The sequence below is a fragment of the Callithrix jacchus genome, chromosome 8 (assembly GCF_049354715.1).
Source record: "Callithrix jacchus isolate 240 chromosome 8, calJac240_pri, whole genome shotgun sequence".
Taxonomy (NCBI): Eukaryota; Metazoa; Chordata; class Mammalia; order Primates; family Cebidae; genus Callithrix; species Callithrix jacchus.
Genome location: NC_133509.1, coordinates 4,916,369 through 4,930,048, shown reverse-complemented (window position 1 = coordinate 4,930,048; position 13,680 = coordinate 4,916,369). Strand labels below are relative to the sequence as shown.

Genomic DNA, 13,680 nt, shown 5'->3' with positions numbered 1-13,680 from the left:
AGGGTGAAACCACATCTCTACTAAAAATACAAAATTAGCCAGACGTGGTGGCGGGCATCTGTAACCTTAGCTACTCGGAAGGCTGAGGCAGGACAGTCGCTTGAACCCGGGAGGCAAAGGTTGCACTCACACGAGATTGCACCACTGCACTCCAGCCTGGGCAGTAGACTTTTAAGACCCTGCTACAAAAACAAAACACACACAAAAACCCGAAGTGACCTATCTTATGACTGTTATGTTTAAGATAATGTACAAGGCCTTTCAGAAAAATGATTTTATTAGTAAAATGTAAGTTTAATAGAAGCTAAAACACTTGCAAACAACACAAGGTGTGGTGTTGGATTGTTTTAAGATACTGCATGCAACTGGGGAGAGGTCGCTGGAAACATTTCAATTTGGCATATCTTCTCAGTCTTTCCCTTCCAACAAAAATTTTATAACTAAGCTATTTTTCTTTTTTTAACATTTTATGATAGTTTTGGGAATGTTTAAAAGGAAAAGTTACTCAGCCACAAAGTATTTTGGTGAAATGATTTTAAAATTTCCTTAGGCTGGGCAAAGTGGCTCATGCCTATAATCCCAACACTTTGAAAAGCCAAGGCAGGAAGATTGCTTGGGCCCAGGAGGTTGAGGCTGCAGTGAACTGTCACTGCCACTGCCCTCCAGCCTGGGCAGTACAGTGAGACCCTGCATCCAAGAAAAAACTCATTAATAAATGGGATTTGTTTTTGTTTGGGAGGTATTTCCTTATGCAAATGTGCACAAGGACCAGTTTGCCTTTGGAGGAAAAGCAAAATTGCAAACGTTTATAAAGACCAATTTGCATTTGAAGGAGAAGGCAGATTTGTTTATTTATTTATTTTTATTTTTTGCCTATTTTTAGTCAGACTCCCGCATTCTTACCTGGGCTGGAGTGCAATGGAGCGATCTCAGCTCATTGCAGCCTCCACCTCCCAGGTTCAAATGATTCTCCTGCCTTAGCCTCCTGCGTAGCTGGGATTACAGGTGCACACCACCACACCTAGCTAATTTTTTGTATTTTTAGTAGAGATGGGGTTTCACTATGTTGGCCAGACTGGTCTCGAACTCCTGACTTTGTGATCCACCCACCTTGGCCTCCCAAAGTGCTGGGGTTACAGGCATGAGCCACCAGCCAATTTATGATCCAAGATCCTTTATTCAGAATTATCAAATACAAAAGTTCTGAAAATTGAAAGTTTTTTTTTCAAGTTTGGTGGCAGAAATGAGGTTATAGTCTTGATTTATCCCATTTGATGTGAATCTTCATACATTTCATTGTACAAATTTTTTCTGTGATTAATTGTGAAGTACTATTCCAGAAGCCATGGGGAGGTTTAACATAGTGTATGCAACATTTTATTGTTCTTTCTTTTTGAGACGGAGTCTTGCTCTGTCACCAGGCTGGAGTGCAGTGGCGCAATCTCGGCTCACTACAACCTCTGCCTCCTAGGTTCAAGCGATTCTTTGGTCTCAGCCTCCCAAGTAGCTGGGACCACAGGCACGTGCCACCACGCTCGGCTAATTTTTGTATTTTTAGTAGAGACAGGGTTTCACCATGTTGGCCAGGATGGTCTCGATCTCTTGACCTCGTGATCCACCCACCTTGGCCTCCCAAAGTGCTGGGATTCCAGGTGTGAGCCACTGTGCCCTGCCAAACATTTCACTCTTGTAAAATCTGAAAATTGTAAATTCTGAAACATATCTCATAGAGGATTTTATTGAGAATTTTTGGACGTATACAGATTTATGTTGCAAAATATTTATAGTCTCATCTTTCTCTGGTATATACATTTTTACTTTGCCATTTTACTTTAGACCCTAAAAGCATGCAAATAATATTTTAGGGTTTTTTTTGTAATCTCAAAATAGCCATATTACTACTATGATAGTTTAGGATGTGATAGGTTAATCTTGCTTTTATTTTTTGTTATTCAGATTATGTTTACTGCCCAATGTATTTTATAGTTTTTTCCTCAAAGCATAAAAGGTTTGTTTCAGGCTGGGCGTGGTGGCTAACACCTCTAATCCTAGTGCCTTGGGAGGCTCAGGTGGGTGGATCACTTGAGGCCAGGAGTTCCAGACCAGCCTGGCCAACATGATGAAACTGTCTCACGCCTGTAATCCCAGCACTTTGGGAGGCCGAGGCGGGTGGATCACGAGGTCAAGAGATGGAGACCATCCTGGCCAACATGGTGAAACCCCGTCTCTACTAAAAATACAAAAAATTAGCTGGGCATGGTGGTGTGTGCCTGTAATCCCAGCTACTCGGGAGGCTGAGGCAGGAAAATTGCCTGAACCCAGGAGGCGGAGGTTGTAGTGAGCCAAGATCATGCCACTACACTGCGCTCCAGCCTGTGCAAGAACGAGACCCTGTCTCCAAAAAAAAAAAAAAAAAAAAAGTTTGGCTTCAATCTGTCTTACACTTTCAGTTAGCGCCTTTATCCTGGTCATGCTACTTTCACAGTTCTGTGGCACCTGCTAGAGTCCCTGTAGGACGAAAGAGGTGAAACTGTTTAGTCCATTTGCTGCTGGAGCTCTGATAGCACAGGTTTGAATGGGACAGGTGTAAATGGTTACTTGACTGTACAAAAATGTGTGGCTTGTTGGAATTGAAGGGTGATTTGGTCTTTAAAGTTATTTTTTATGTGTGATATTTAAAAATTAGGGACCTGCAGATGTGGTGACAAAAAGTACGGACAGAGTGGGGTTGCACACAAAGCTGCTTGAATAGCCATGCCATCCAGTTGGTCAAAGAGAAATCTAGACCTTGTTTTCTTATTTTTAATTTTTAGAAATTTTTTTTCATTTGTTTATTTTTGAGGAGCCTTGCTCTGTCATCCAGATTGAAATGGAACAGCAGCCTTGACATCCTGGGCTCAAGGGATCTTGCCACCTCAGCCCCCATAGTAGCTGGGATGGCAGATGCACATCACCATGCCTAGCCAATTTGTGTATTTTTTGTAGATACGGGGTTCCACCATGTTGTCCAGGCTAGTCTCGAAATTCTGACCTCAGGTGATCCTCCTGCCTTAGCCTCCCAAAGAATTTGGGATTACAGGCTCAAGCTGCCATGCCTGACCTATTTTACATTAGTGTCATGCCCAGGCCTTACTCCATTATCAGTCAGAAAAAATATAATGTGGCTGGGTGTGGCAGCTCACCCCTGTAATCCCAGCACTTTGGGAGGTCAAGGTGGGCAGATCACCTGAGGTCAGGAGTTTGAGACCAGTCTGACCAACTTGGTGAAACCCCATCTCTAGTAAAAATATAAAAATTAGCTGGAGGTGGTGGTGGTGCGCACCTGTAATCCCAGTTATCAGCCTGAGTGACAGAGTGAGACTTCGTGTCAAAAAAAAAAAAAAATATATATATATATATATATAATGCTTGGCTATCTGCTGGTTTTATATATGTTATATTTATATATTTATTTATATATATATTTATATACATAAATAAAATAGGTTCTGGGCTGGGTGATAGGCATTTTGTAATTATAAGGAATAAATAGCGTTTGTGAATGATCTAAAGGAGTTTCCCCAAAAGTTATGCCCAATTGGCTATTTGGTGGTGAGGGTATAGGAAAGGATTTGATGTTGTGGTTTATTTTGCTTCTGAGACAGGGTCCGACTCTGTTGCCCAGGCTGGAATGCAGTGATTGGTATAATTACAGCTCACCACAGCCTTGCCCTCCTGGGTTTGAGCACTCCTTCCACCTCGGCCTCCTAAATAGCTGGGACTACCAGCATACACTACCACACCCAGCTACGTTTAAACAATTTTGAAGAGATAGGGATCTCACTATGTTGCCTGGGCTGGTCTTAACTTATGGGCTCAAGTGATTCTCCTACCTCAGCCTCCCTAAGTGTTGTGATTACAGGCATTAGCCACTGCTTCCTGCTGGATTTGATATTTTAAAAACTTATTTCTCCCAGAAAGTAGCCTCTTTAAGGTTTTTGTATTATGGAACTTTCTCTAAATGTAATAGAATAATTTAATTAGCTCTTTCTTGTTCAGTAGTTTTCTTTTTCAGGAAAAGAACATCTTTTTTTTCTTTCTTAAATAGATTAATACTTTCAGATGAACAGGCTTTCTTAGTGATCGCCCTTTTAATAATTCTAATATTAGACTTTAGGGCAATATAATCCGACAGGCTGCTTGTTGTCTGAAATTCTCATACAAATTAAGTTTGGTGATAAAGAGAATGATGACAGTAATTGTAAAATTAGATGCAAAGCTTTAACAAAAGAAATAGTAAACCAAAAAGTTACGTTTTCCCCAAAATGCAGATATCAACATTGTAAATAGGAAGTTAGCACACCACGAAGCGCCACACTTCGTTTCTTATTTGATTTTCAGAAGCCTTCAGCCACTACTTGAGTAAAAGAAAAATCCCCACTCCTAATCTTGTTTTTTGCATACTTGGAAGGACTATCATATCATATCCTGTTTTATCACTCATTCGTGGAAATGACTTAGAATTGGAAGTAGATGATAGGAGCTACTGAGGAGACTCAGGAAATGCAGGTATCCTAACTTGTTAAATAAATTATCAGTAGCTGAACCTCCACTCTGATTACTGAAGCTTGCAATAGGGAGTAGCACTGTCTGTGCTGGTTATAGGCTAAGGGAAAAGTTCATTCATTGGCCTTAGGAAAGAACATCCATTAAGGTTTCAAAAGAAACGAAAAAAAAAAACTTCACAGTAATGTTCCAGCAGATGTGTTTTTTACATTTCTAGCACATTACAGATTTCTAAGTAGGATTTTGTGGACTAGCCTGAAAACATAATAAACTTTTTGCATTGCCTCTGGAAAACTTTTTTTTTGTTTTTTTTTTAACATGGAAAACGTTTTTAAAGTTCCAACTACCAGCCAAGTGTGCTGGCTCAATGCCTGTAATCCTGGCACTTTGGGAGGCTGAGGCAGGCAGATAACTTAGGCCAGGAGTTCGAAAGCAGCCTTGCCAATGGTGAAACCCCAACTGTCTCTACTAAAAATACAAAAATTAGCCAGGTGTGGTGGCTCATACCTGTGCTTCCAGCTACTTGGGAGGTTGAGGTAGGAAGGAGAGTCGCTTGAACCTGGGTCTGGGAGGTTACAGTGAGCCAAGATTGCGCCGCTACACTCCAGCCTGGGCAAGAGTGCAACTCCGTCTCAAAAATAAATAAATAGATATTCTTAAAAGGAAAATTCTAACTACAAGTTTACAAAGTTTTGAAGATGACGGTTGGGCAGAGAAGGTCTGCAGTCTGTCTGAAAGCTATTAACAGTTTTCACTGCAGTCATTTCTACATGCCGTAAACCAGTTACTATGTTAAGTGGCCAGCACTATTTATTTTTAGGCTTTTGGATAAATAAATAATTAGCATAAAAGCAGTCGTCGTATTTAAGGAGTTTCTTCTCTATGAAGAGGCAGGGTGTGCTAGAGACAGTACAGAGCTGTATATAATCACCTGATGGATTGTAAGATGAAGATTAAAATGTGAGAATTTTTATTTCAGAGAGTGCTTATTTAAGAGAAGATAGGAAAGGCTTTGTGGGAGTTCGAGATCTCGTGCTTAGCTATCAGGTGTCTGGCTACATATATAGTTGAATGCCACTGAAAAGTACCACAGCTTCTGAGATAACTGAAGGTAGAAAATTCAAGTGGTGTAAAGAAAAATGCATCATACACGTCAAGTCAGTTAAGCTGATGGGTTCATATGTAGGATTATGTGCACGGCGTATTTCATTGAGACATACTAAAGCTTTTTATGTTTGAGACAGCTCTGAGCAGGTGGTTTGTAAGCGGTTGGCATTAGCTTTGTCAGAGGGTTTGGGAGTGAAGAGTGCTATTGCAGGGTAAACACTGAATATTTTTGTTCTTAAAGTACTAAAATACTGGTTGTTAGCCCATTTTCCTTCTTCCGCAGGTAAAAAACAAGAAGCAGATGAGTTGAGTGGAGATGCTTCTGTGGAAGATGATGCTTTCATCAAGGTAAAGTGTTAAGTACTCAGGATAAGATGCTGCTTTTAAGCCTAGTATTTTGCTTTATGAATTTTGTGCATTTTATTGAACAGTGGTCACTGAACTATGTAGGTTAAAGATAGAGACTTACATAATATTGACAATATGTAATATTGTCGGTCTCATTAACTCTCATAATTGAAAAATAGAGTAAATAACTTTTTAGTTAAATGAGATATAAAACTAAAAATAATAATCTGTTTTTCCAGGCCTTTAGGTAGAAAGCTGGTCTGGGATATAGCTACAAGACAATAGATACATGTGTTAGTTCCTGGACAAAATACCCCAGGGAAGGATATTGATAATTTTTTTTCTATCTGCTCATTGCATTTAGTTTTTGTGTGTAATATACAGAACCTAGATTAATGTAGACCTTAAAATACAGACAGAAAATTGCTGATGTGTTACCACTTGGTAAAGATCAAATTAAGGGTTCAGCGCTGTGGCTCATGCCTATAATCCCAGCACTTTGGGAGGCCTAGGCGGGCAGATCACTTGAAGTCAAGAGTTTGAGACCAACCTGGCCAACATGGTGAAACTCCATCTCTACTAAAAATACAAAAAAAAAAAAAAAAAAAAAGCCAGGCATGGTGGTGCACGCCTGTAGTCTCAGCTACTTGGGAGGCTAAGGCTGGAGAATCACTTGAACCCAGGAAGGTGGAGGTTGCAGTGAACTGAGATTGCACCAGTGCACTCCAGCCTGGGTGACAGAGTGAGAATCCATCTCAAAAAAAAAAAAAGATCAAATTTAGAAATTTGGCCCTTTAGAGATAAATAAGCTAGGCCTTTTGGACCAAAAAGGAGGGTGCATTTCAAAACTGGCTGGCCAGAAAAATGAAGGATGTAATTTTTATTGGGGTTGTGGCAGTTCTGTATACTACAGATAGAGAACAAGCTATTTTTAATTGTAATTGGGTTTTCAAAATTTGTTTTGTTTTTATTTTAATGAAAAGTGATCTGCTGCTTATTAGGTCTTTAGTATTGTGGTATTTTCAGGAATTATTTAATGTAGTTTGTCTTGAATTATGTGCATTTATGCACCCATATGGTCTGTTTTCTAGGTAAAACTAGTCCATATTGTCATCATGTCTCTTGATGTTTGTGTGCTCATGTTCATTTACACAGCCATCTCTTCTGCTTCCTAGCTGTCTTCACTCTTCACATGGCGCGCGCGCGCACACACACACACACACACGATGTTTTGTTGAGGAGTTAACCTGAAATCAGATAATTTTAGGAACTGTTTGCCCAGGGATCCATTAAAATTGTTGATTGCATGCCGGTAATCAGCTTTTGTTCGAGCCTTTAAATTTTGCTGTTCTGTTATCCTTATGATACGTGTTCCATTAGGGTTACTTTTGTTGTTCTTATTTTCTCCAGTTGTCTTCACCAGTAAGTGTATGATTAAGTTGAGATTTTCCATAAGCTGTAAAAGCATTATGACTCAGTAAAAAATCTTTTACTTTTCAAACATGTTTGTTTAGCTCTTCAGTTCATAAAAATGTTGCAGTTGTTTGAAATGTCCTAAGAAGCTGTATACATCTATTCAGAAGAATAATAGTATTCTCTCTTATATGTGCTGCAAAGGATGCCTTTGTGTTATTATTAAATAAAAGTGGTCATAATGTCTAGAAGAACAGGGGAGCTTTTTGCTATTGTTGTTTGTTTTTTGGCTTTTTTTTTGAGATGGAGTCTCACCCTGTCACCCAGGCTGGAGTGCAGTGGTGCAATCTTGGCTAACTGCAACCTTCGCCTCCTAGGTTCGATTCTCCTGCCTCGGCCTCCTGTGTAGCTGGGATTACAGGCATACGCCACCAGGCCTGGCTAATTTTTGTATTTTTAGTAGAAATGGGGTCTCACCATGTTGGCCAGGCTAGTCTCGAACTCCTGACCTCGTGATCCACTTGCCTCGGCCTCCCAAAGTGCTGGGATTACAGGCGTGAGCCACCACGCCTGGTTCTAGGAGCTTTTTAAAAAATTCTGTTGAAACATATCTTCAGTTTATTTTTGGAAGTATCAACATATATGTGATGTATTTGATAGAAATTAAGTGAATGTATTTTTCCCATCTCCCACGGTTGATAATTTTGGGATTTATACAGTAATGGTGGGTAAATTTCACCGATTGCCTAAATGCCAGAATAGTATACAAATTGCTTCTGTGAATAAGGGAGGAAATTAGTCAAAGTTGGCACTTCAGAATGGGTGAGATCACCTTGGTAACTTCCCTTGATCTTTCTTGTGCCTGTTCTGTCATAATACAGCTAGGTACTTCATTTTCAACCCCTACCATTCCCCCACTCATACTGTAATATGTTTGGTCAAACAAGATATCCTCTGCTTCCCAAGCACACTACATTCCAAAATAATCATACTCCTTCTCTGTGCCCACCTCTAGATAGAAATTTCAATTTCCTCACTGCAGTTTAGCTGTGAATGATTATTAGTCATGCCTCAGCCTCATTCACCTTTTAACCAAGAAACCTTTTCTTGACCGGGCGCGGTGGCTCAAGCCTGTAATCCCAGCACTTTGGGAGGCCGAGGCGGGTGGATCACAAGGTCAAACATCAAGACCATCCTGGTCAACATGGTGAAACCCCGTCTCTACTAAAAATACAAAAATTAGCGGGGCATGGTGGCGTGTGCCTGTAATCCCAGCTACTATGGAGGCTGAGGCAGGAGAATTGCCTGAACCCAGGAGGCGGAGGTTGCTGTGAGCCGAGATGACGCCATTGCACTCCAGCCTGGGTAACGAGAGCGAAACTCCGTCTCAAAAAAAAAGAAAAGAAACCTTTTCTTAAATCTGCTGGATTTACCATAAGAACAGGAAAAAAAACAAAAAAAGGAAGGAATGTTTATTGCTTTCACTCCTTTCTCTGCACTTAATCAGAGGAAATTAGGCAGACTGCTGATTTTGTTTTCACTGAAGTACCATATATCCATAAACTTTGAAAGGCAAACAGACCAATCACAACCTATGTTCCCCTTCCTAATTGGCATTTGGCACAGTGGTAACTTTCAAAGCAAATACATTTTAATTAGTTATTGGCATATTTCTCAAGAACAGTCATTGATGCAGCAGTTAGGAGTTTCTTATTATCAGAAATAAATTTGGTTTTAGTGTATAAGACTTCTAAGGTCTTTGAAGTTAACTCAATCTGTGGCACATAGAGAAATCAAGCTGTATTTTCTGGACAGCTCCTAGAGCTGGCTTGGTAAATATTAAATAACTGGAATTTAGGGCATCTCTAGTAGCAATTCAATTATTGTGCATTTTAATATGAGAGATTTGAGAACTCAGATTCATGTATGATAATCTTGGTATTAGACCTATTTTTAAAGACACAGTTAATATATAAGGTAAAATGATTGAACTTTGGGAATATTAAAATATGATCAAATTTGACACATTTAAAGGTATAAATTACCAAAAACGTTAGGTGGATAGCCCACGCTACTTTGCCTCTAGTTGTACCAAATTTTCTTACCATTAAAAGGACTGTGAATTGGAGAATCAAGAGGCACAAGAGCAAGATGGAAATGATGAACTAAAGGACTCTGAAGAATTTGGTGAAAATGAAGAAGAAAATGTGCGTTCCAAGGAGTTACTCTCTGCAGAAGAAAACAAGAGAGCTCATGAATTAATAGAGGCAGACGCAGTAGAAGATAGAGAAAAAGAGGACATCGAAAGTCAGGTCTTTAGCCAGTTTTTTTTAAAACATGACACAGATACATTAAGTTTTAAATAATAAAAAGTTTTTTTTTTCCTAGTTCAATTTGGAAGTCTCAGAATTTTTAAAAGATGGTTATTAAAGCTACTTATAAGTCATCTAAATTCCTACCACCTTAGGCAATCTTTTAAATTTTTGCTTATTTCATATAATATATATTTTTACATAGTTGTTATACAATAAGTTGCTATTTATTCTGTATTTTCATGTAACATATAATTTCGTAATTTTACCCTAATTTATTAGACTGATTTCTACATATCTAATAGATACTTCTTTAATTTGACACATTTTAAGTTTTAAGGCTTTTTTCCTACTCCACGATGAATGAATGTATCAGTTTCATTCTGGCATTGCCAACATTACTTAGTGACATGCTTTTTTCCCCCTTCTGCTACCTTAGCAGGTATAAAAGGTTGCTTTAATTTACATTTCTTTGGTTATATCAAGGGTGGGGAATTACTTATGAAAATTTAATTTTAAAGTAGATAATATTTCATTTATTATCATTTACGGACCATTTGTGCTGCTTTAAAGTATGTTACTGCATTTTAAGGAAGTCAGTGGGTTAAGGAGTCCCTGATGTTAGTATTCATGGTTAAAACACTTCCCTTCTACCTACCCTAATAAATGAGAGGCTCAAGAGAAATGTTTCTAATTCTCTAGCAACATGGCTAAATTTTTTTTTTTTTTTTTGGCATAAGAAGTATAGTCTGAATATTAAGCACCGATGGTGTCATAGATATTATACAGAACACAAGGCAAATGATAAGCAGGTATAAACATGAAAGCATTCTCCTGTTACGCAGATATTTTGTAAAGCAAAGCTATTGTATACCCTTTTACTTAGGAAATTGAAGCTCAAGAAGGTGAAGATGATACCTTTCTAACAGCCCAAGTAAGTTTACATTTAGTCCTATGAATTCAATATTGCGGGTGGAAGGGCTTGGAAAAGGAATCTTATTTTGACTTCATAATTCTTTAATTTAAACTGTTAAATTTAATAATGAGTTATTTACATGACATACACAAAGTGCTTAAAACTGTTGGCAGCTGAAATTTCTGTTGCCTGAAAGATAATTGGAGTTACTATGAGTTTCCCATCATCTTCAGAATTTTAGAAAAAAGGCCATCTTTTCTGTAAAACCTAACTCTGGTTACTAGTCTTTTGAGAAGTCTACATTCTTCTTGATTTTTTTCTTGTCACTTGGTATAAAATAAGTCATTTAAAAGTACTAATATCCTTTTCAAAGCTTTATTTAAAATTTTGTTAACACTCCTATAATAAGCGTAGTCTAAAAATGATTAATTTCTAGAAATTTACTTGGGGGGGGTGTGTGTATGTGTTGAATATTACTGCACTTCAATGTGTAATAACGTTTGTTGCTGCTATATATGATACATATAGTGTATGTTTTAAAGTGACTTACAGATGCTATAAATAGACATCTATAATTTCTGCATTAAAAAATTATCCTTTTTTTCCCTCATAACTGTAACTAAAGAATCCTTGTTTTTGTGTCCTCTTTGTTTTTATTTTTAATCTTATAAAAACCAGAGACAGGGCCGGGCGCGGTGGCTCAAGCCTGTAATCCCAGCACGTTGGGAGGCCGAGGTGGGTGGATCACGAGGTCAAGAGATTGAGACCATCCTGGTCAACACCATGAAACCCCATCTCTACTAAAAATACAAAAAAAATTAGCTGGGCATGGTGGCGCGTGCCTGTAATCCCAGCTACTCAGGAGGCTGAGGCAGGAGAATTGCTTGAACCCAGGAGGCGGAGGTTGTGGTGAGCTGAAATCCTGCCAGTGTACTCCCATCTGGGCAACAACAGCGAAACTCCGTCTCAAAAACAAAACAGACAGTTTGGTGGTTTTGATCCAAGTTGGTTTTAATCTGATAAATGCATGCATCAGCATCACCCTTTGAAGGGAGTCAGCGCCTGTTGGCATGTGTTAGCTCTGGAATTACCGTAGTTATCCAAGCAGGATTGTGTCCTCTTTAAATGGTGTACTTTCAATTAAGCATATGGTTCCTTTGTTTACTAGATTCAGGAAAAATTGTGATCGTGTCAGTTACTTCCTCTAGGTAGTCCTGCCTAGAAGAGCACTGGGGCTTGTGTTCATGCACTGCTTAGTCGATTGCCTCTGCATGCTTTCTTTTCTGCAGCATTCTTCTTGCCTTTGAAATGCTGGTGAGCGAGCCACAAATGCTGTGAGGCTATGTATTGCCTCTCTGTGTGTTGCAGTGGAGGAGAAATTGCGTTTTGGGGAGAAATGTTGGAATATTCAAGAAGGAAATGTTAGGATGGTGAATGTCTGTGGGCCTGCCCCTAAGTACATTGATTTCCTAGTGATAAAGAATGTATAAGGGGCCGGGTGCATTTGCTAACACCTGTAATCCCAGCAGTTTGGGAGGCCGAGGCAGGCGGATCGCAAGGTCTGGAGTTCGACACTAGCCTGGCCAATGTGGTGAAACCCCGTCTCTACTAAAAATATAAAAAATGAGCCCGACATGGTGGTTGTTGCCTGTAGTCCCAGCTGGGACTGAGGCAGGAGAATCACTTGAACGTGAAAGGCTGAGGTTGCATTGAGACAAGATCAAGCTACTGCACTCTAGCCTAGGCAACAGAGCAAGACTCCCGTCTCAAAAACAAAGAATCTTGAGGAAGATTAACTCTCAGATTGAGGGAGTATCTTTTCTAGATTACTGATTTGCAAAAAGCGGAAGTTGAGGCAGTTAGAAATTAGCTTACATCAAGGACAACTCCTAGTTGTGCATGTTGGGATTTGTATGAAGGCATCATATCTAAGGATCCCCACTTAAATAATAAACTTTGTTAGGAACATTTATTTCACCTGTTTAAACAGATGAAAATAAAGTATCTAAAGGAAGACCAATTATGTATTTCTTATTAGGGAGCAAGATTTTGCCACATTGTAGCAAAAGATGAGGTTACATTTTAGAGAACTTCTTTAAAATAACCTTTTTCTGTTTCTAAATAATGTCTAGTGGAACATCTAGAAACATAAATGTATCTGTGTTTCATTATGATCTAATGTTTCTAAACATCCTTACTGAATGTATTACTTTGTGCATTCAGGGATACTTCATAGTGTAACAGTCACCTAGTTTCAGCTGCTTTCAATTATGGCCAGTCTTATTGTCCTCTATGCCTCTATTTACTTTCACCCTTCTGCATTATTCTGAAACAAATCCAAACCTATTTCCCTTGAAAAATTTCAGTTTGTATCTCTAAAAGAGAACTCTTACTTTTTACATTAGCACTCCTAAGATGTAAATGTTGATATTATGAAATATACAGGATTCAAATGTTCAGTTTTCTATAGGTTTTTTCCCCCTATTATGTCTTGTTTAAATCTAGATACCAGTAAGATCTGCATATTGTGATTGATTGAAATGTTTTAGGTCTCTTTTAATCTTTAGGTTTTCCCTTCCATCTTTTTTCCTCTTACTATATTATTTGTGGAAAACATCGAGTTGTTTATCCCTTAGAGCAGGGGTTGGCAAAAATGGAATCTTCTGTAGTTTGCCAATTGCTACCGTAGAGCTTCCAAGGCCTAGATTTTGCTGATTGCATTCCTATGGTGGTGTTCAACATATTCCTTTGTTTATTGTGTTTTTTGTAAATTGGCTGTAGCATCTAGAGGCTTGCTGTCAGATTCGGCGTTAACACCCCACCCCAGCACACACAGCCACCTCGTAGGTGTAGTACTGTATTCTGTTTGGATGTGCATGGTATCTGGTTGTCTTTTTGTGATCGGACCAATCACTGATGATTCAAACCCCACAGGGGTTGCAAAGGGGTGCTATTCTAATTCTGCCATTTCTTCCTTAGTCCTTAGTCGTTGGAATGTTTCTAGAAAGAGAAACTTTCCCTTATTTACTATTTGGTTAC

At 38.9% G+C, this 13,680-nt stretch overlaps 2 protein-coding genes across 23 annotated transcripts in view; one reads left to right on the top strand and one right to left on the bottom strand.

Annotated features, from left to right (window-relative positions):
• SLTM (SAFB like transcription modulator) overlaps positions 1-13,680 on the top strand; it is a 58,359-nt gene that overhangs the window by 9,125 nt on the left and 35,554 nt on the right. For 11 of the 22 annotated variants that reach the window (XR_013520670.1, XM_078333255.1, XM_078333263.1 and 8 more), the window contains 3 exons: positions 5,936-6,000; positions 9,528-9,725; positions 10,612-10,659. Coding sequence is in view for 18 of the 22 variants with exons in the window: in XM_078333255.1 (XP_078189381.1) it covers positions 5,936-6,000; positions 9,528-9,725; positions 10,612-10,659 (311 nt within the window). In the remaining 4 variants the exon portion in view is untranslated. The remainder of the gene's footprint in view (positions 1-5,935; positions 6,001-9,527; positions 9,726-10,611; positions 10,660-13,680) is intronic. The other 11 variants (XM_078333265.1, XM_078333264.1, XM_035258720.3 and 8 more) reach the window with 2 other exon arrangements.
• The window catches only part of LOC144577266 (uncharacterized), a 93,719-nt gene that overhangs the window by 59,710 nt on the left and 20,329 nt on the right, over positions 1-13,680 (bottom strand). The gene's annotated exons all lie outside the window — the stretch shown is intronic.